Source organism: Salarias fasciatus, chromosome 1 (genome assembly GCF_902148845.1).
Source record: "Salarias fasciatus chromosome 1, fSalaFa1.1, whole genome shotgun sequence".
Classification (NCBI taxonomy): Eukaryota; Metazoa; Chordata; class Actinopteri; order Blenniiformes; family Blenniidae; genus Salarias; species Salarias fasciatus.
Window position 1 is genome coordinate 17433942 of NC_043745.1, and position 24412 is coordinate 17458353.

A 24412-nucleotide genomic window follows, 5' to 3' on the forward strand; every position below is an offset into this window, starting at 1 on the left:
ATCAGTCCATTATTTAACAGTGACTTTAATTTGCTTTGTCTTGTGATCAAAGGTGAGACGACAAAAAGATTAAAATATCTGCATTTATATGCGTCAGAACTCACATACAGCTGAAGGCCTGCTGATGTTTAACAAGACGAAGCTCAGCATGAACGTCGCTTTTGTTTTGATCTTTTTAATCAGTAAATACAAGATGCAGCCAAGGTCTTATCTCTGCTGTCACCCTTAAGGTGTCTTTATCAAAAACAGTCATTTTCAGGTTCGGAGAAAAAATAGTCACATTGAGTCAAAGCAGATACCTTCTGGAGGTTTCTGAGTTTATTTGTTGTTTTCTTAAGTGATACTCAAATAATTTTGTTGTATAAAGAAGAACAAACTGAGTATATCTGAAGGTGTATCTCACCGTCCCTGAGCACAGCTTCCACGTTTTGGCTGCGGTTATAGACGACCGAGATGAACGGAAACTGAGGGAAAGGACCCCGAGGACACTCATTTATATTCTGGATGGAAATAAAGGGAATGATGTTCAAGCACTCACTGGCTGGATACTTCACACGCTTGCAGTGCCTTTGTTTCACGACACGCGGAAGATTTACATGATTCATCAGCGAAGCCCAGACGGATGATCGGGGACGGCGGTTGGGTGGCTGCTTAAGTGGATCCCTGGATGCGTTGCAGCACCTGAACTGTGGCCGCAGGTGAAATGTCACATTTAGAACTGGTTTAATGAAGCTGAACACGGATTACTAACCAGCTGTTGGTCTCTGCTGCCTTCCTTCTGAGGCTGATCCAAGATTACCTTGATCTCAACAGGGGGGGAAAGCAGGAACTACCCAGATCACCGAGAAATACTGACTGCAGTAGAACATGCTCAGAATACAGTAAAAGCACGATATGCCAGTGTTCATGCTGCCTAACTGCAGATGCATGGCTCCACTTATTTAAATTTAAGTTACTATGATGAACATTTCAGCAAGCATTAAAGAAGACACTAACTCTTGAGAAATGCATTTTTACACAAAGTCAACAGAATGAGGCAGGATCTTTCCCTGTCTTTCTAATATTAAGTAATTTTCAGTGAGTGAAGGAAGATAAACTGACATTTTAAGGGATTGCAGCCAAAACAGAAACACTGAATTACAAATGAATACGTAAGGACATCTGGGATAAGCATTTATATTAGCAAAATGTTTATATTATTACTAATATGTATTCATTCATCTTATAAAGCAGTGACTTTGTGTTGTTTGTGGGGAGCTGAAGCAGAACCCAGCTGTTAATGAGTAAAAACTGGAATTTATCAATACCTTTTCAGGCTGATCTCGGCATAGCTGCTGTAGAGCAGCCCGCGATTTAGTTTGTCTGCTTTTCACAAAGACACTCAGAGCAAAAACTGAAACACACTGACCTAAATACTGTCGTTGTAAAAGCACTATTAGTGCAGCCAATTATTCTCAAACGCTTGTTCTGGGACGAAGGGAGGAAACCGGAGCACCTGGAAAATTCCCACACAAGCAAAAGGACAACATTTACACACGGAGGACCTCAAGTTAACAATCAAACTGGAATATTCGCACACAAACACTGTAAAGACTCACCACTGAGCAAACAAATCAACAACATAAGTTGCTAAATCATCTCACATCATGTAAAATCAAAGGTTCCCAGTTCAGGTGCTTGAGGGACTCTTATAGATGGGTTTCCTACGCGGACTTTTTTCATGGGTATAGAAGACACAAGAATGATGGACATTTCTCAATTTATATTATGGAGGCTGCTGCTTCAAACAAGTCAGTGACAGTCTACATTTTGCATAAGCCCAACGGCATGTCAGGAGGACAGTCCGATGGGAAAACAGATCAATGCTCCTCTTCTCAAGGGATTTCACGTCAAGGTGGCATTCATGCAGCACTACACTATTTTATATCAAACATCAATATTTCCCCACTCATTTTACTGATTACTTATACAGATCTATGCAAACATCGTTCCTTGTTTTTGTTTTACTGCAGAGGAACATTGCATTTTTCCTGTGGTGACATTAACATATTTATTATGCCTTCTCTTAACGTGATGGCCCACAGGCAGATGGACCCATAAAACACAACGCTTTTCCAACTGTGAGCGTTCACTGAGCAGAGACATATTCACTTTATCCTAACATTTTCTCTCAATTAAAGCTCCAATTTCATCTGACTTGACATGTCTGAATGGAGGTCTTCCTGAGACGATCCCAACTTTCAAAATATTATCAACAGAAATGTCACTTTTGTGCCAATTCTAACATCTCCTACCAACGACAAGCTGATATTATCATGGAAACCTATTAGCGAGCCGATCATCTCATCTCATCACACCAGAAGACTGGCATGCCAGAGTCATTTTTCTCAAATATATGGATTTAGAAAAGCTCATTTGGCAAACGCTTAAACATAAACAGTGAAAAATAACACATATATGCTTCTCTCAGTGTGCGCCTGGCCATCTGGAGTACCTGGAGTCTGCCTCCCAAGGGTCCAGTCGAACTGTTATGAGAAGATTAAAAAATGTCCTTTGCCGTTTGCTGTAATATTTGTCTGGCCAGGCGCCTCCAGGCGTGCTTTTGCCTGCTTGCTTGCTTTCATGTGTGTGTAAATTCTTTTTGTCTTAATTTGTCATGTTTTTTCTTTCTTTTTTTTTTTTTTTTTTTTTATTATCAACAGCCAGATATCTCATGTGCCTTTGGAAATACTGGAATTACAATGTCTGCGAGCAATATGAATAATGAGATGAGTGAGAAAAAGGAGAAAAAGGATGTTTATCTTCAAATATATGTGGACAAAAATGTATTACATTTCAGCTAAGAGAATTAAATTAAAAAAAAAAAAAACAACATGTGGTGAATAATTTCATTCACAGACAGTCTGAGTGCCTGACTGTGATGTGATGAATTTCAGAGGGTTTTGGCCTTTGTGTCTGTAATCTGTCGAGGTGTCAAATGTGAATAAAATAATTATCCACTAAAAACCCAATTTACCATGACATCAGTGTTTGCAATCAAACAGCCGACGTGGTTCTTCATTCACTGATAGCATGAGGCTTTATTAAAGAGCCAGCCTCTATTTGTCCTGAGCTACAGAGCTAATAAAAAGATCATGAGGACAGGAGCTGATAACCCACAGGGCCGAGCCACGATTAGTGGCATTAAACACGAGAGCTGATGTAGAAGGTGTGTGACCAACCAGGAAAATGCCACCATGTCCCCAATTATGGTGGCTGCTTTGATGGATTTGGAAACAAACCACAGATGGTATCAGACCCGTTTATAATTCTTTACTGGGGATTCAACACAGCATAGCGTGCAGAGGTGAGTCCGTCCCACTCCGGGGTCATTTTGAGTCACCAATTAATGTCAAACGCATTTTTCTGAACCGTGACGGCGACAGCTACAAACAGGAAAACTCCTATAAGAACTACAGAGAGTGAGGATGTATTATTGGCAAAGAAATAAAGAGACCAAATCAAATACATTATGTTCAATGGTATTTGAAGAAACGCAGCCCCGTGATGACAGCCCTCCATTAAAACAGAGCAGCACATAATGCCTGGTAAAGGTCAGGGGAGCAGCCGTGATCTCATGTCCGAACACATATACGGAGCCTTTTAACTCCGGCGGGTCTTTGGCAGGTCATCAGGTTGGTGTGAAAGGCTAATGCGGGTGATAAACCTGTCTTAGAAATCACGCTGCCAAGCTACATCTCTCTGGAGGACAATCAGGGAATAACACAGAATGCCCAAACACCGACGCTTTGGTGCGCTATCATCCTTCATCCCTGTATGAAATCTGTCTAAACCACCAAAGAGCGGTAATTACAGTAAATGTTGGAGCGACAGAAGAGAGCAGAGGGTGTGTGAGGGATGATAAAGGAGACGAGAGCCAGATAGCGGCTGCAGAGCCAAAAGCTGCTCATTAAGCGAGCCCCGCCCCCAATTCGAACAACACTTACAATGCGCATATGGTCCATACATGCCTATCTCATGCAACATACTGCTGTTCAAATCACTTCGCTGTATTGAATGGCAGCAGACGCATTTATCCCAAGTTCAAAGTTAGGAGATTTTCACTGTCTAATCTCTTCTTGATTTCCACATACTATCTCATATTTCTCTTGCCATTCTTTCCATCTCACTATTTACTAGCTTTTGAACATCTCATCAGCTATTTATTGCAATCTCTTTAAAATTCGGACTCATACAGTCCCTGTTCCCAATGTTTTTCCTTCCGTTCATGTCTGTCTTTTTTTTTTTTCCCCTTCATTTGTCCTCGGTCTCTCTGCATCGTCTTTACTTCACTTCTCCCCGTGAGCCCACACACGCTGCCAATCTAAGTCAATTACACAAATGGTTTTCATTCAGTCTTCTTATTATGCCGTCTCTGACTGCATTCACGACGGACTTAAAGTCATTACACTAAACTGTATGTGTGTGTGAGATTTTGCAAAGCCTGAGCTAATTAGGTAGCGCCTTTGGCACTGCCAGCAACAATGGCAGATCAGGAAAACACTGGAGAGATAAAGCTGAACATACGAGGGATTATTTCAACGACTTCACATGAGGCGCACAGGCAAACACACGGTGCGGTGACATAACGCATGTAAGCGAGGAAGAAACACACAATAACAGATTGCGGGAGGGTGGCAGTGGGTTGGTGGAATGGTCATCTCTCAATCGGAAGTTTGCAGGTTCGATACTCCATCGCTGAAGCAGCAGAAACGTGCTATATAAGTGAAATCCATCGACTATTTAGCATATTGTTGCATTTCTGACAATCAGATTTAGTTTTGTTTCATTCTGTGTTTCCATATTTGACAATTTGTACTGAAATACATAGTGAAAACACTGAGGTAAAAACAATCTAATACAAAACTAGAGGCAGCATTATCTGCTTTCTTTTAACCTCACCGCTGTTCCACTGACATGGAGAAAATATCTACCGTAGGTTCAAAGTACATTCCAGACAAGTTTTTGTGAAAAAATGTTGAAATAAAGCTTTTTGATGTGAAAAAAAAAAAAAAAAACTTAACCTAAACCTAGGCGTGGGATAATAATATATAGAACAGGGTGATAAAGTGAATTCTGTGAGGAGCATATTTTGATTTCAGATATATTATAAGAATTTGCCTGATGTCCCATGATGCTAAAAACTATGGTGGGTCTCAGGGAGGGGTCGGATGTGAAAAGATGAATGCAGGGACCAGTGCATCTTGAATTATAAAAGGTTACCGTAGTAGTTTTAAAAGCTTAAAGCATTCGGGAAAAAAAATTAATCAATTCTTACACTTCTGGCAATTATATCTGATCTATAAAAATCCCTGTCCCCTGTTCAGTTCACATTGTCCTTCCTTAGGTCATTTATTTATCTATCTTTATTTATTCATTTTTTCTTTAAGATATATTTCAGCATTAGGTAAAGTTCTTCATATGTCAATGTTTAGAAAGGGACCATTTTTCCATTTCATATGCTCGTTGATGACTGTCCACATCTATAAAATAGGGTAAATACAAAGAAAAGCCTCAGAAATACGTTACACCGACACACAAAAACAATATTGCTCACACAAACTCATCTGTCTGCTGACATAATTAGACCTATACATGAACATATATAACACAGATGCTGTAGCTCATCATGCCAGACAGCTGAACCTGCAGATTGTTACAATAACTGAAGAAATGATTGTTAACAAAAAGTCAAGATTATACTACTCAATAAAGTTAGCTATATTGGGCTTTGGAGTCGAACCTAAAGTCCACTTTAATGCACACAGGGAAATTTAATATTACCTTCTCTGAACATCTGAATGCATGTATTCAACTGTTCAATGTTTCAGTACTTTTAACACAACTTAATGCTCTGTAACAAGAAACCTCACAGCAGCTATCTGATCAATGAATTAACCAATAAATTTCATGGTTCAGTTAAAATTGATATTTGAACAGTCCTCCTCATAGTGCGGTTTCACAGTTGGACATTATTAGACCAAGTGATGTCAAAAATAAATGATGGCCGCCATCGATGATGGAGACGCCATGGAGAGCACCATGCAGCAGGCTCCGGTGTCACCAGAGGTGTCTTTGGTGTGTTACTGTCAAGTCAGTACGGATCTACCCATCTATGAATGGTGCAGTGACAAGTCCATACTACCTGAATATTATCATTAATCCAGGCATTGTATGCCTCTACTTAAATGCCCTATTGTCATGATACAATACCAGAGCAACATGAACTCTTTACATTTCCCATACATTTCCCCTGAGAGCCAAATATCTTGAACTTTTTGAGTAGTGTATACTAACACACAGCTATACGAGCCTCACGCTGGCTCCCGCTACTGAAGCCAAAAGCAGGTCTGGAAATTTATTGGCTGCACACTTTCACATGACATCAGGTTGAATGTGAGCATGTGTGTGCAGCGATAAATCATTCCTCCATACAGGTAATAAACAATGCAACATACTTTCCCATGGAGAGTTGCACGGCCTCCACTATGGTCAGTTGAGGGGAAGGTGTGTGTGTGTGTGTGTGTGTGTGTGTGTGTGTGTGTGTGTGTGTGTGTGTGTGTGTGTGTCCCAAGGGCCCCAGTCACAGCCTCTTACACACAGAGCCATAAATACGGCTACTTCAGACCTTTTACCAAGCAGAGTATGAACTCCATATCCCCATCCTCCTTTCACCTTCTTTTCAGTCTTCTCATTCTTCTTTTCACACTTTTTTCCTTCACCCGATTTTCTGTTTCCAACCATTTCAATCTTTACTTTTTATTCTTTCCCCATTGAAGCACATGCTTCTGTCTGGTGAGATTCAGCTGAAAATCGCTGCCAGAGAAAAGAACCGTGTAACGGAGCATTGCTGTGCATGTTAAGGAACAATATTTCTCTCCTGGACTGAGTAAAGTATTTTATTTCAGACCAGACAGAATTTAAAACTATACAAGAACAAAAGAAAATCTCTCTAGAGCACTTCCCTGATATTTCACTTTTGTTTAAGAAACAGATAACTCTGCAAAATGCAGATCTGCTAATAGTTATCTTATCACACACAGCGAGCTTAGCATAAATATATGCACGGGCTTTCTACAGGGTGGATTTTATGAAACTGTATGTCATTATCTAAAAGTACACACTGCAAGGTTTTGCTGGAAGGTTTGCAAGATTATAAAGGTGTTTTAGAAGCTTCAATGGGCCTGTGAGGTGTCTTTTCAAAAGCTACATAAAACTCTTCTATCAGAAGCTGCAGTATCAGAGACTTGGCCTCAGAGTGAATGAAGTCATGTCAGCAAGGGGCAGAAATGATATGAGGCAGGAGAGTGAATGAGCTAACGACACACACAGGAGCAGGCTGAGGGGAGACAGAGGTGTGTGTGGGTGTGTGTGTGTGTGTGTGTGTTTTATAGGGTAACAAGTCAGTCATGCAAGAAGTCTGTGTGAGAAATGGGTCTCGGTGCAGCACTGGCTGAGAGAGAACAACAATAAGTTCACACACAAACTTGCACACTGAATATGTGAACACACGAACAGGATGTCGAGCACATACACGCGCGCACACACACACACACACATACACACACACACACACACACACACACACACACACACAAACAACCCCAGACAAAAGCCCATATCCAAGAAACCAACACTACCCATGCAAGTATGCATATAGCAATCCTAATATGACCACAGAAATGTATGAGCGCGTCACTGCTGAAGAAATGTACTGAACACACACACACAGAACTGAAAGGTGACTTCACACCTTTAAAAGCACGACAGTTTCATTAAAACCCAAGGAAATTCCAACTGTAGTCCAAAAGAAGATAACAAAAAGCACAAAACAAAAAAAAATTACGTCTGTGTTTGAAAGATTTCTTTTTTTTTAAAGGAAATTTTTGACAAAACAGCTGTTTGGCATTGAAGGTTTGGCAAATTTTAAAGAGGAGCACTCATTCCTGCTGCTCATCCTACAGATGCACTTCTCTCACAGAATTGAAGAGAAAAGGAAACAATGTTTCCAGAAGCATAAAAGGCATCAAATAGACAGAAGCTATTGTTATGTCTGACATAAAATGAAATAAAAGAAATGAGCAAAACAATCTACTAAACACAGTGCATATCTTTTGTATGTAGCTTACACGGTGCATTAGATTCCCTGAATGATGCGGAAGGCACAGCCTCTCCTGAAACAGTCACTTCAGACAGTCCTTTGCTTCTGCTGCTGCACATCTGGGATGATTGTCTCGGTGCAGCATGTCTGTGGGTCAGCTGCTCGCTGAAGATATTGGCTGCTGGATAAAAAAAAAAACCTCTCAGACAGCTACGATACGATTCGATGCATGACTTTGAACACGAGGCAGCACAGCAAACGACAAATACACAACCTCCATCTTTCTCTCACCGTTTCTCTTGGGTGTATTAAGAACAGTAATGATGCAGGAGTACTGCCTCACTGTGTGTGTCAGTGCGCATACATGTGTGTTTGTGCAACGCTATTAGTGCTGCACAGAGAGGCGCAATTAGCGTAAAGAATGGTTTTATGGCGGAAAACAACACCACCACCAAAAACACACACACACACACACACGGTGTATTGGCCTATTTTGTTAAGCACACAGAACACACAAAGTACACAATAATAAAGCCCTCATTTGTTATGTACTAAAACCATTAAAGCGGTAGACCACATGAGGGGGGCACAGGGAGGACGGATGGAAAAAGGCCACAAGTACAGGAAGAATAATGAGGAAAGAGTCCGTGGAAGAAAATCTGAGCTCAGGCAGAAGTACAGGGGTAGAAATGGCCAAGAGATGCATGGCCAGCTAAAGCAAATGAGAAAAATATTAAAAGAGAGAAAAAGTGAAATGAGGGACCTCTTTATACTGCAAATGTAGGGTTGTGGAGCATGCATTCACAGTGCCCCCTATTGGCTGATGTAAAAATTACACTATAATAGAAGCAGCGACCAGTCAAGCCTTTCTTGCATTCAATTAGCAATTTTTCAAATCTCATTGCAGCCGACATCTTAAATGATGTCAGTAAATTACAGGGCAAAGGTGGCAGAAAAGTCAGGATGGATGAGGAACACCACAGCCTGCTGCTGAATATTTCTCCATTACAGTATCAGATGTGTAACACCCATGTCTGTGGCAGTTCCGTGGTTTCCACCGGTGTTTGTCCAAAGGCATTAAAGCTATACAGCTGTAACACATTTCTGTTGTATCTGAATGCACATTGTCATATTTTAAAGACATTATGAAAAAATAATTTGCACAGCACCTTGAGGTGTCTTAAATTTTGGAACACAAAGAATATTTTTTTGTTTTTTAACTGCGAGAGGATGATAAAATAAATTTAAAAAATAGCACCCTGCAATTCGAACACCGCTCCAATAGATGAATCGAGATGTTTCAACACTAAATGTTTCAGCTGCACTCTGCTAATGCTGAAGCTGAGCCCCTAACAGAATACTTCAGACAGCAGTGCAGAATATCACGCCATGTAAAACACTCATTGTGTAGAAGGGAAACATGACAGGCATTATGAAGTGTAACCTGCAGATGAACCTTAATTTGATAACCTCATCAGGCTGGATGTTATAGCTATTGACTCCCCCACATCATGACTTAATACCTGGAGCTTTTTCTCACTCCATAATGTAAAAGACATGAACCTCGGAGTACTTTAATGCTGAATTTAAACCTTCATCAAATGTGTTTGTTCAGTGATGGCAAGCATGTTACTGCATCTTCCATGAATTAGTTGAACCCTTTTATTAGTTGAACACTTAGAACAGTGTTCTAAAGCTCTGGTTCACCTGCCGCATCAGCGCTGCCCACGTATCCAAGTATAAATGCATCAAATAAACGGAGTTTTAAGAGCTGTTCATTGTCCACTTCCAAATTAACTTCTGCCTAAAAAGGTGAAACTGGCCCAAACATAGCCTCAGTTTATTGTAACTGATGTTCATAACAGAGACATTTCTGAAATTGCCACCATGATAATCCAACATTCATTATGTTGCATTATATCCAAACATTATGTCACAGATCAAATGTCCCAAAAGATGTTCAGCTTGCTTTGCATACACCTTTGGTCTGAGGTTTAACAAAAACCTTCCAGTGTTTGTTTTGAAGTAATCCAGATCAGAGAACCACAGCAGTGCCGAAGAAAGTGACTGCGTTTAGATGTTCTTCTGTTTGAACACGTGTGGTTTCATCGGATGAGTCATTAAGCATCCATGCCATGTAGTATTTGGCTCAGTGTTGCTCATTCGCGGCTTTTATGTTTGTTATATGGGAACACTTTAAGCTCATCATTACTCACACATTCAATTATAGTGATGGGACAAACACACGTGTGTGTAAGAGTCACACCAGCTAATGGGGAGGAGGCGGGCTACAAAACGCAGACCGACTCATTTGTGCACACTGAACAGTTTTCAGTTGAGATTCCAGTGAAGACAGCTGGTGTGTTTTAGGAGAATCAGACCTGTATCTGTTCTGGGAATACACAAACAGGAGGATCTGATTACAGATGCTGGGAAAATCTCAGACATATGTTGGGGAAGAGCCAAGTGCAGGAAGGGATGCTTGAAACTCAACACAGTGGTTTTTTTTGTTCTTATTTCAATATCTACAAACGTAAACATGTATAATGTGTGTACATGCGTGAAGCCAACCTTTGCGATGAGGCAGAGGAAGTCTCGGCAGGAAGGTGGCAGCGCTGTTTTCAATTCTTCCGCAAGGTTAGGTCCTTCCTGGTGTAAAAACAGCTCCAACATGGACGCCAGCTGAGACAGACCCTCCTTCTTCTGCTCTGACATTGAATTCAAGTCTGCAGGAGAAAAAGTTTAAATCAAACATCTCAGTGGTTATATGAATTATATCTCTGGCTGAAAATAGCCTTAAAAAAAACTGCATAATTATCTCAAATCAGAGTTATTTTGCTGTGGGAGCTGGTTTTTTTCTGAGAAGATGAAAACACAAGCAGAACAGAGTAACTTCAAATGTGACTCTCAGTCGGCATCCCTGAAAAATGGTGCAATTTGAGTAAATAAAAGCTTGGGGGGATTTTCCTGACAATGTGTGTATAAAAATGGAATAACAGGAGCTTCATGCATATGATACACGATTTAAAAGCACACATTTAGCAAAATGAATAATCAACGCAAACTAAAATTATATTTAAAAATTAATAAGAGTGTGGCAGGTGTCACACTTGCAGGGTTATAAATAAAACCGTTCCATCATCTTCTAAAACTTTTAATAGTGTGGATCCAAACAGCCATAAAAAAACAAACTATTAACATGAAATTTCACCAAAATGTATTATTAGCTTTTACTTGCTTTCATTCACAGTGGTTGAGTTCACAGCACTGTTTTACTGGCAAACTGAAATAAAAATGTTCTCTGATCTGGTTTGCTGATGAAGAAGCTTAAACTCCAGAGAAAGAAAGAAAGATATCAACCCAAAAAGTGTGTTGTATCACTACATTTTGTCAGGCAGTGTGTATTTGCAAATTGCTGTATCACATAAAACCAAGCAGATCGTTTATTGGTGAACTGCTGGCTGCTTTCAGACTCAGTCCAAACGCAGTAACTGCAGCAGAACTTACGTGATTCGTGCTCCTCTAAACTGTAGAGCTCCTCACTGCTGCTTCCAGACGGACTCGACTACACGGAAGAAGAGAGGCCAGGCATCAGCTTTCTAGTTCCACTCAACACTGCATATCTTTTTCTGCATTGTTCTGTCTTTCAGCTGATTTTTGCAGCTGAATGAGGCAGTTTTAATGCGTCACATTTTCTGACAGCATTTCAAGGTTTTCACGAGTTCGACACAGCAAAACATCAGCAATTACGGCTTGCAACAAGTATGCACAGTATCTCTCACTGTGTCTCACTTTGCGGACATCTTTTTGGTTGGATGATCAGTGAGACTGTCCAGACAGACACATACCAAGGCAAAGATGAGACTTGCGGCCAGGCGGACGGAGTCGGTGGGAACTCTGGGCAGGAGGCCCCGCAGACACTTACACTCCCTCTTATGGCCAGGCCACGCTCGGCTCTGCAGGAAAAGGGCATTTCACCACACATTTCAGTGACGTTTTCATCGCTTTCAGACAATTACACAGATTGAAATTCATTTCCTGACATCCAGGCTCTCTCATCTTATTAATTTTGTCGTCTTTACCTAAAGTCTATCCTGACATTATAGAGACCTCATTTAGGTCTGCTGGTCCGTCTGCCTGGAGGCAGCTGCAGAACCAGCCCACGCTTATGGAGGTAATTTTCCTTAATGCATTCAAGACAGTCTTAAATACTTTGCTGGAGAAACGTCTGTAACTTGTTTCAACTGATATAGTTTTTTTTTTTTTATAGCTAATAAGCATGCTTCCTTTTCAAAATGCAGTTTTTATGAATTGTGCATGCTTTACTGCCAGCCCCGGAAGGTAACATAGAATTTTATTCTCAGAGTGACTTTTCATGGTATAATAATACTAAATAAGTTAAAACATACAGAACTAACTATAACTGACACTTCAAACTGAATGATTCCAGCCTGAAAACATTCGAACGGCCATTATTGAAGTCTGTTATTTTAAAAGCGAGAGCAGCAGATGCACAGGGTGTAGTTATGCCAACACACACACACACACAGACACACACTCAGTACCTGGCAAGTGACATTACAGTAGCGAGCCATCTTGCATTGGGAACATCTCAACAAGGTCTCGCGTCTAGACAGAAGACAGAGGGGAAAAAAAAAGTTGTGTTAAATCTGCACAGACTGTTAACTAAACTGCCACAAAGAGAGAAGTCTGTTACTCCGTCTTCATCCAAAAGCTCTCTCGGCCACTGAAGAACGAAAAATCCTCTCTGATGAAACCTTAGGCTCGGTGAACTGGAATGATAGTCGGTCTTGAAATTTATAAAACTTCCTGAGTCTCTTGAAAATGTTTAAAATGAAAAAACGCTCAGCTGCTCCACATACAGCGCTGTATACAACTTGTCTGCAGTGTTGCTAAACATCCTCGAACCCATCCAAGCACGCCTCTGCCATTGCTTTGACCTTTCCATGTGTAACAATCTCATTTTACTCTTTTCTATTTGTTGTGTTAAGCTGACTGTGTGCATCCATTATCTAATTTTATCTACCACGCTATCTCTGGCTTGATTGTCATCTGAGGGCAATACATCAGGCTCACTCTCCTGTCTGTCACAGCCCGTTAGTATCACGGCACCTGCATGTGTTTGAGCGACGGTGTGTGACGGCAGGGCCTCCGTGTGTGGTTTCCGTGTGTGTGTTTCGTGTGTCTGTATGTTTCCTGCCTCCGAGGTCTGATGTGGCACTCTGAGCGATACCGCTGTCCTTTCCACTTTGTCTGTCAGTCTGATAACAAGCGGACACACAGCAGATCTATTCTGCCTCGTGGAGCCAATTACAGCCAGGAAAGAGTGAATCACAGAAGTATACAGACACACACACACACACACACACACGCACATTAAAATAACGTACTTGTTTGGTCACAGGTCAATATGAGCCACAAGGACGATACAACAACGTTTACTCATACTGTAATTTCTATTCCGAAGATGTATAAGAAAGATACAGAAAAGCAGTGTTTTGACTGACTCTTGTTTACAATCATTGTGCTGTTTTGGTCGCACAGAGTGTACAGCTCAAGAAATCCACAGCACTCTACTTATAGTTTGGCAGCATTTAATAGTTAAAGGGCTTGACCTTCACGTTCAGAGTATATAAAGACAGCAGAACAACAGAATTATGGACTTAGGTTTGGCAAAATGCAAAAAAGAGAAGTGCAATCTGCAAGAATGCAGTGTACTAAGAGCAGAAAGTAAAAATGATGAGGGCCAAATAAACCGTTCGTCTGAAACATAATCATGTATTGCTTCACTTTTAAAATACCTTCACAAGCAGTTGAAAGTTACCACGGCTACCTCAAGCGTTTTTGAGCATTTTCACACCTTGAAATGGACAAAATTTGATGCACTTTCTCTTTCATACACCAAAGTGCATCAATTTGCACCATTTTGACAGCAACGTCTGAAGGAAAATAAAGAATCCAGCATTTCAGCCAGTAGCTTAACACAAAAAGAAAAAATATTAAGTACACACATTTGAGCTTGAAAAAAAAAACTATGCAGAAACGGTCAAACATGCTAAACTACTTTAAAATGACTGAAAAATCCTCAGACTGGCATCAAGATGTTTTCCTTCAAGCCTGTTACTGATGTCTAATTACACACTTAAAACACACATAAGAACATTTAGTCAAATTAAAATCAATAGAGAATTTTAACTTCTGATTTATCAAAAACTGCTACAAATTAGCAAACTGTGAGCTATGAGAGCATGAATTAAACTCTACTGATTATGATTTGGTATTGGACAACATTTATGAACGAAAGCCAATTATTGAAGCATCAAGGGGAAAAGACATTGTTAGAATCTAGTAAAACTTAAATAGATAATACTAAAAGGGAGGTAATAAAAACATAAAAACACAGGCTTTCATAGCCTCCACCCAGCAACTCCTTTCAGGAAAATGAAATAATGATGACTGATTCTGCAAGTGACACACAAGTTAATGTAGATATTACATTTTTTCGTAAACATTTTTATGTAAACTTATTATCTGAATTTTGCCACAAACTCAGTGATTTGTGCTTAGATCCATCATTGAAGGAGAAACAAAAAATCTGCAGCTGTGTTATTTGCACTGATTTTGTAGGATTGTTAATTTGTTTCCACATTACATTCAGTGGAGCAGAAACAGGTCGAGCATGAGTAAATACGAAACAATAAGCTGTAAGTTACTGTGGTTGATCATATGACGGTAAAACTAATAGAACAGAGCGCTTTAATTCTTTATAAACTCATAATTTCATCTATTAAGTCGCACACTGTGAACATGAGGTAATGGAGCATATTTAACGACGGATGAAGTCTGACCAGAGGCTGTAACCGGTCAACATGAGCGACGGGAGTTAAGTGTTTCCTCTGAATGTTTTGTCTATCAGCGTGTGACCAGACAGGACTGTTGCATTTGGCTCAAGGCCCACTCGTGCTCGTACAAGTTTCTAAAACACTCATCTCTTTCCTGCTCTTTCCTCCTCGCTCTCAACACATTTTTCATCTTTTCTCACCGTAACTCTTATCGTCTCCTGCTCCCTCTTGTTATGGCACTGTCTCCTACTTTAAGATTGAAATTTAGATCTGGAACCCAGAGGTGGATTTATGGTCTCTGGGATGGAGGTTCATGAAAACACAGCTATTCTTATCATGTTGAGAACTAGCAGAAACCGGCCCACCACCCATGGTTTAAAAAAAAAAAAGAAAAAAGAAAAAAAAGCTCTGCAGTAAGAGTAGATGGGACGGGGTCAGACCGAAACGCAGCCAGAGAATAACTCACACACACTTGTTTCACAGGAAGTACATTCATCTCCCGACGCTAAACACAAGCCCAATTTATGTCTATACTTGCTTCTTGTCACTTAAATTTGGAGGAACTGGAGAAAGATTTTTCCCCCTTGGGAGGCAATTATTCACTCTCATGTTCAATAACATTACAGTATAGGTCGCTCTGATATCAGAGAAAGAGGGATGTCCTCCGTTTGAAATCCATTTAAAAAAATGACTTCCAGTAAAAATATGTTCCTCCACAGACATGATCTCAATAGACCATTTGTATATAAACTGTATAGACTGACTTTATCGTTATATGACTTGCATTCTGTTTGGTGGTGTAGGAGGGTGTTTTTCTTTTCCAGTATTCAGCTGGGACTGACTCAAGCTCCCTGCAACTCTAAGGGTGAATTAACACTTGTTCCACTTTTAGATGGAGCCAGTTGAGTTTCAGGGCCGAGCGATGAGTGGCAGGGTAAGTGTGAACGCAACACTCACGCTCTGGGGCTGCACCGAAAACCACCTTTTGAGGCCTGGCAATCTGGCCTGCAGTGGAGTGGAGTGAGCAACCAGCAGAACCAGAGACGACACAAACTGCCAAACGATACAGTTAAAAAGGCTTCTGTGGTCTGATGGGCTGTGCACTGGCTTTTTCACCAAGTATAGTGCTTATGATCAAATAAAGTCAAGTAAAATGTAAATCACTGTGGCCAAAACCAGAACCAGAATCACATCCCTAAATGACACAAAGGCTTCATAAACCCTCGACCCAAGTCGAATAAATCCTCAATTCAAAATAACAGTGAGAAAAGGACAAAATCCTCCTGTAATGAAACAAGCCGCACAAAGTACTTGACACTTGCCATAGTAATCACCCATGTAAACATATTTAGACCAGTGCAGAAAAAAAATCTACGTGAACGTGAATCATATAAACTACAACGTTTAAAAAATTTCCAATTTTAGCAAAAGCAAACACTCAAACCTCAGAGACGTGGAAGGATCCTAACTGGATGAAGCAGATACAGAAGACAACTGGACGTGTGGAACCAAATTTACAAAAGGTTTTTCACTGACCGAGAAGGTTACTGTGATAATCTTCACAATGACATGATACAAACTGTCCACAGTGATTTATACACCATAAACACTGAAGACACCGCAATGCTGTTTATCGGACTTTGAAACAAATGTTTTATTTGCTCTACTTCTCAAAATCCCTCACACTATATAAGGAAAAAATGCTTTTTAAAATCACAAATACCCAGAACAATACCTTTTTTTTTTTTTTAAATGTTAGTATTAATACAGGAACATCTGGAGAGGAAACAGATGCTGGATATGAGACCAAAAGCCAGAAACCCAGGCAGAGCGTCAGTTCAATACTGTGTACGCAGTTACAAAGCTGCATTAATGCACACTCGCACCACAGCAACTGTTGTTATGGTGATTGCCTCCAGGCTGATAAGCTCTTAGCGCACACGCACACACACACGCACACACAAGTATATAGAATAGTCACAAAATCCAGGTATTCCAGCAGGACTGCAGAGGGTTTATCTTGGCTAAATATTTCCTCTGTACGTTGTGCTATCAGGCTCTTCAGTGCTCGACCCGTTCCGCATGAGAGAACTGGACGGACGAAAATTCAATTTTAAGCACACAAGGGTGAGCAGAAAATGCGACACAGTAATGATGATTGTGAGTAAAATCTCTGCAATAAGATTAGGAGGCCTTCAGAAATATTATACTTTGACAACCTCCATAACAACAACAAACATAACCACAACAGGGAGGCATTTCATAACTCACAGGTCAAAGGTTCAACTCAATCTTCTGTCAGCTGTGCGCCTACTGTTCTTTATACTAGACGGTTTGGGCTGAATGCACACACACACACACACAAACACACTGTATGTTTCACACATCATTTCATAATTCAAATCTTGAGAGACGACCCTGCTTCATCCTTCAGGCAGGAAGCAGGCAGGGGTCAGGCGTATGTACCGCTTTACGGAGCGCATACAGCGTCTTGTTTAACGTCGTCCAAATATAGATGTGCACAATAGCAGGAAGAATCAAAATAAAGAGAAGAGACAGCAGGGAGACCTTACAGAAATCAGCGAGCTATAACCGTCCTCAGTCTTCATCGGTTCATTAGTGGCCAACCGAATCCCACTGTCTTGTTTAATAAAAATTACTCATTTTCATACCGAGATTAAGCACATCTGTCTCATCTTCAGCCATGTTCTCTTATCATGCTCCCTCTTATCCTCTGTCACCCCCTCCTTACTTTCATCCCTTTCTTTCCCCTCTGTCTTTCCTCCCCGTTTCCTTTTCTCTGCTCTTCTTCTCCCTCCTTGTCTCTGTCAGATGTTGTGTGAAGTGATAGTCTTCTGGATGGCAGGTCCATGGCTGGACTGCAGGCACAGTAGGAAAACTCATGAATAACATTAGATGGGTTTCATTAGCAGCATGCAGAAGACTGAATTAAAAACCACATCTTTTTTTTTTTTCTCAGCACTCTTTATCTCTCCGGTTCAATGTCAGACTCTTCTTTTTAGAGGTTTCCGTCATTTTCAATGTGTAAATATTCAAATTGTTAAAATTCCCAGCTGAGGTAAAGCTGTGTGTCTGGCAGAAAATGCCAAACATTTACTAGTTTCAGTTTCTCAAACACAAATGTGGATTACTCACTTATCATATGTTGTCACTAAGAACCAATGCATTTAAACAAGCAAGCAAAAAAAAAAAAAAAAAAAAACACTGAGAATAATATGAAATTAAAATGCAATTATTTATAAGCCTTCACACACAAAGACTTGATCCAGCTGAGAGTCAAATATGTAAATCAGTACCATCACCACCATTTGTGGTGCTTCATATTTATTTGGCATAAGAACCATATCTCCTTCTCGCTCTCTAAACTTAAACTGAATTTTTTCTTCATTTCTGTTGATCGAAGTGATTGGACATAATACAATACACCAAACTACACCCTGCACATGGCAAGACTGCACAATGACTGAGCTTCAGAATGCACGTACTGTGACACTGCGAGATGTAATTGAAAAGAAAGAATTACTAGATAAGAGCGTAGGCTTAAAGAAACTTCCCCTTACCGGAACCAGAGTTCGAATCCCCCCCATTGACAGTGTCTGTCCCGTCTTCTCTCTCCTTCTGCCCCCTCACCCCAACTGGAGCAGCAGAAAGCTGCCACCTCTGAGCCTGGTTCTGCAAAGGTTTCTTCCTATTAAAGAGGAGTTTTTCTTTTCCACCATCCTTTATGCTTGCTCATGTCTGATTTTTGGGTTTTTCTTTGGAGAGGTGCCTTACAATGACTGCATTTAGTAGTGTACAAATAAAACCAAACAAAACAGTTTTTAAAAGAGGATGGATGGATAAGAGTTCAGATTACAAAATAACATTCATCTTAAAATGTGTAACAAGAAACCACACATTCTATTTCTTTTTTTTTAATTCCTACAAAGTAATTTTGATTCTTAAACCCGAACTATTACTTACTGCTCAGGTTACACGATGCAGTGCAGCATGCTTGTTTTGTACTGATCAAACAAGAAGATGCATTTGTCACTTTTGCGAAATTACACAGGTGAATCCCTTCTGATCCTCAGCCAAACTACAAAATTTGTGTTTGAAATCTAGAGAGCATATCCCCAAAAAATCTGAGGATATAACATAGGAAAGAACACAGCACCCTTTGTGTTCCCTTCCTTTCTCTGATGCCGAAATTATACAGTTCCTTCCTCTCAATGAGCTTCAGCGTATTTCATAAGTAATGAAAGTAGAAATGTATTTTATAACGAATCACATTAATCACACATGAAAGCAAAATGAGAAAAAAAGAAGGCACTGAAAGACTGAAATAATCACATCACATTTATAGTGGGTCTATTGTCGGTTGTGCCAACCTGCATTCATTGTTTTCTTCCTCCAAACAGCAGTCTGTTTTTATGACCTTGCAAATTAGACAATTCTTAAGTTGTGCAAATTGACAAGCACAAGCGAGCAAGAAAGAAAGCTTTTTTTTTTTTATATCAAGATAAAAGCACAATCCGGAACACAGATGTTGATAAAAATGGAAATGGATGGAGGAAAAAAAAAAAAAAAAGAAGAATCCAAGTAGGAATACAAGCCAGAGCAGCATAAAAAGAGTAAAGACTTAGAAACTGTCACTCATCAGGAGCGAAAGTGACTGAAAGATGCTGGTTTTCTCCATTGATATGCAAGAGCGTAGATCCGTGCGCTCACATGTGCATCTATGGTCAGTTTGGTTACATCTTTGCTATCAGACACCTAATTAGGCCTACCTCAGCAAATCTCAGAGGTGTGTGTAGCATGGTAATTAATTTCCCGTGAGTATCGGCTGCTGCACCGTATCCATGAGATTTTGTTTTATGTCCGTGTGTGTGCGTGTGTGTGTATTAATAATTAGTGGGGTTTTCATTACTGGGCTGTCCAGTCGTGCATCGGTGGATTTTCTCATTTCTAAGCTGAGCGGCCAGGACACCGTGACACGTCTCACTCACGACAGGTAGTGGTGAACCAGTACGTCAATGTAAAATAAAAAACATTAAGAAAATTCCACTGCAGGAGCTTGCTTAGCAGGAATTGAACTCCACTTCAGAGACGGCGTCTGGTTTGATAAAGCCACGTCTTGTTTCTGCTTGGCAAGGCTGCTATGAACACAAAACACAACAAGAAACAACAATGTCCCACACAGAACTGCTCAGCAAATTCGGTCTTCTGCAGCAGGAAAGAATAAAAACAATTCCAGCGGAAACTTATTATTTGCTGCAGAAGAAAGTGAACATGACAAAACAAAAAACAGGAGCAAACAGGGAACATTCACTGAAGGGACACTACTGCCATCTACTGCTTCGTCCACGCTGAAGGCCACACGTGCACGTACGTGCGCGCACACAGCAGGCACTCATGGCTACAGGGGCACAATAACATGTGAATTTACTGTAAACTGGTGACTGCTGTGTAGCACTGCTGCCAGAGAGTCTGTGTGTGTGTGTGTGTGTGTGTGTGTGTGTGTGTGTGTGTCTGTGTGTGTGTGTGTGTGTGTGTCTGTGTGTGTCTGTCTGAGAGCCCTCGCTGCGTTTTTAATGGCTGTTTGGAGAATGATTCATTCAAACCTGGAGGGACTCATTCGGGACCAGACTCCATGTTTTATCAAGGTGATGAAAAAGTTTGCAAACCAAACACAAAAAGCCTGAAGGGAACGTCAAGCTATAAAGAAAGACTAAGTTGTTGTTTTGAGCTGCATGAATGATTTTCTGTTGTGTGTTAGATGTTGTGTTTGAATCGTTAAAAAAAACAAAAAACAAAAAAAGATTTCACTGATTTGCAAAACCCATAGTACTAAAAAAAGTAAAACAAGTTAAAACAGAAACTATGAAAGGAAGAACAATTTATAATTTATTAGGATCACAACCGTTTGTTTCTGTAGGAAATACAGTATATGGAAAAATATGCATTATAAATGTAATACCAGTCAGTACTGCAGGATAGATGTATGTTATAATTTATTTTGCACACTGAAGGTGATCACAAGCATTAGGATGCAGCGTGAAGAGAGTAAACCAAGAAACAATCACATGTGCTCTGAGCTAAACGCCCAACGGTAGAATTAAAAAACTATGTATCAGTATGAAGATGAGCCAAAATTGTGCCATCATGACTCTAAACAAGCTGAGACGATGTCAAAAGACAGACATGTACAAGCATACATCCATCTTATGGATGGTAGAAAAGCCACAGAGTCTGGAGACGACCAACACAAGCACAGGGAGAACATGCAAACTACGGTAAGTCCAGGCAGAAAAACCTTCTGTCTCCTTTTAGTGAAGAAACAATGCCAACCTCCACATCACTGCTCCTGTTCATAACGGAAAACAAGATCAGCCACAAGCAACACCAACTTCAATCTGATGCAAATGAGGAAATGAAAAAAAGGAAAGAAAAAAAATTCAAATGTCAGTGAATTTATCTTGAACGTAATTTGAAAACTAGTCACACACACACACACACACAGGGCTTAAATTAAGGTTGTCCTTTTAGCATTCTGCCTTCAGGTTGGAGAGACATTAGTATTCACAAGTAACAGATGCACCGTCTATGATCAGTAGAATAATGTGAATCTGCAGGGAGCCTTTTGGTTTTATTCAAATTTCTAATGAGAACAAACACACAACCACTTTCTGGAGGAAAAAAAAAAACACACCCACTTTTGTTAATTGTGTTGCGCAAAGCAAGACTGCAACAAAACAAAAATAAAAGAATGCTCATCTTCAAAAGAGGAGCAGCATTTCATCTCTTTGAAAACATATAGTCCTCACAAATGGATGTAAAAGCGATACACACAGATGTACCTGCTGCATGAATACCAAGCATTACACACAAGGGGAGGCAGTTTACATGAAACCGCTTGGTTTGCAAATGATACAGCTCTGTGTGTGTGTGTGTGTGTGTGTGTGTGTGTGTGTGTGTGTGTGTGTGTGTGTGTGTGTGTGTGTGTGTGTGTGTGTGTGTGTGTGTGTGTGTGTGTGTAGGCACCTGGGTATCCAACTGAGGGAGATAGAGAACACAGAGGAGGCGGAGAGCGCAGAGAGGAACAGATGCAAACAAAATAATCTACAGTGGAAATGAAGCAGAACAGAGAGAGGTGGGACAGAAAACAATGGATCTGAAGGAGGATGAGGGATGAGAAGAAGATGGAGAAGGCGATGCGAAACTGAAGAGTTTTAAGAGGAGGGAACAAGTGAAAAGAGAAGCCACTTGTCTTTTGGACCATTCCACTCTTTCTGTGGACTTGTGAAGCCAAATGTACCCCTTCAGGGGTGAATACTGGTAACCCCGGTTCAGGCATGTTGACCTCCGTCATCCTTTCATCCAGAACTTCCAGTTAAACGTCTTCCGGGCATAGCAATGTACGTCGAGACATCAAGACTGACCGAAGATCCCAGAGAAAGACGAGCTATGAGCCACTGTGAGCCTCTCAAAACTAGTGGTGAATAGAATAAGAGGATTGACGGAAACATGGATTTGACAAGACATAAATTGAAAATAAAGAAATAAAACATTCAGGTTTTCATGAGCCTATCAATTCAGTCTGTGCAGTTCTGTGCAGTGTACGATCATTTTAGAGTTGAATAAAGAAATCAAAGCAGTAAAGTCAAGTTATGGCTCAGTGCTCTGGCTCTGACAAGTTGCTCTAAAATCCTAAAACGTGTAATTCTTTTTTATATTTTATGAACATTAATAAAGTTAGCTTTAACTGGGGTCTTGTGCTTTTCATGTATCTCTTCAAAACACATTGCACCGGTACTAACTGTACCATTATCATGTAATACTACCAGTCAATACGAGTTTTGTTGAATAAATAAAGAAGTGATTATGTGTATTATGTGTTTTATAAAAGGGACAAATCTAAAAAAATGAGACAAAGCTCGAAGCTATAATCAAAAGCAGAGGTCTCTTAAAAAGTAACACACAGTGCACGCTAAGTCAAGTCATGAACAAACGATCATCGCTGGCTGTCAATCGTATCCCCTAAGTCTCTGTGGGGCTGGCAATTCAGTCCATCGCTCTGCATTCAGGATAACAACTCAACAATGGGTTGTGAGCGGAGGTAAAAAGGCTGTTATATAATCTCGGTACCAAGAGATTATTTGTTTGTTTAACTCGTGCACTGACAAAGAAATATCCCTGTACACAAAAACAACATTACATATTTATACTGCCTGATTGAAAAAGCCATGTCATGATTTGTGATTTAGTTCTCTGTGCTAACAGACACCTCCATCCCATAAAAAATACACCAAAATCCTCCCAGACCTGTCAAGACTGGGTTTTTTTAAACTATTTTCTGTGAGATAATCCCAATGAGACGTTCAATCAAAAGTTTCTCCCTATAAACATTAAGCTTTGTTTTTGTAGTTCTGAAGTATGTATATAACTGTGTGTGTGTGTGCGTGTGTGCGTGTGTGTGTGTGTGTGTGTGTGTGTGTGTGTGTGTGTGTGGTCTGAAGAGACACACTGAGTGAGAGATTGGTGTCAAATATAAAGGCTTCATCTGACAAACTGCACACACACACACGCGCGCACACACACCTCAGTTCTCTTTTGGTCTGTCAAGCCAAATGAAAAACCCATCAAAGTGTGCGATGTGTGTTTGTGTGTGCACACAATGTGTTTTCTGTCCAACAGAGAATTTGTCGTCTCTTCTTCCTCCATCTTTACTTCCTCTTCTCTGCCCCACACTTTGAAAGAGAGCGGGTAAATCTGTGACTGTCACTCTTTACAGATCAAGGTATTTCCACACGTTGATGCAACTTTAAAATCACCCAAACTGAGACACATGCAAGAACTAATATGACGGATGGAGTCATATAGCACCTTTACCTTTTTTATTAATTTTGTTCATACACTGGACTTGTATTAACCACGTTACTGAACCCTCCTGTCAGCAAAAACAGCTCTGATCTGGAGAAGTCTGAATTCACAGGACCTCTGATTGTGACTTGTGGTATAAACCACCCAGACACTGAATTCAAACCCTCTTTGGGCCTCTGAGGATTGTACTTGTTGCTCCAGGGACATCACACACTTACGTGACTAAAGCTATAAACTCTTTGTCCTGCTCTGTAACAATGACTGCATTGATGAAGGGACCAGCAAACGGCAGACGGTACATATCAAGGCCACATCCAGGTGGGTGGCCAAGTGCATGATCATTCAGTTCTGAAGTATCCACCGCCCTCCATGCCGTTCCCATGGTAGGCGTTTGGCTACAACAGGAACCAGTTTCGGTACGATGGTCCAGAATTACATAGAAACATGTAAAGTACAATATGAATTGTCAGCATGTCTATCACTGGGAGGACGATGATTTTCTGCAGTTTGTTCTACAGGTACACTT

At 40.4% G+C, this 24412-nt stretch overlaps 1 protein-coding gene across 1 annotated transcript in view; it reads right to left on the reverse strand.

Moving 5' to 3' along the window:
• The window catches only part of smyd3 (SET and MYND domain containing 3), a 72084-nt gene that overhangs the window by 42936 nt on the left and 4736 nt on the right, over positions 1-24412 (reverse strand). Inside the window, exons 2-5 of the mRNA XM_030099103.1 lie at positions 12706-12769; positions 11989-12096; positions 11648-11705; positions 10712-10866 (exon numbers count right to left, since the gene is read on the reverse strand). Coding sequence (XP_029954963.1) covers positions 10712-10866; positions 11648-11705; positions 11989-12096; positions 12706-12769 — 385 coding nt within the window. The remainder of the gene's footprint in view (positions 1-10711; positions 10867-11647; positions 11706-11988; positions 12097-12705; positions 12770-24412) is intronic.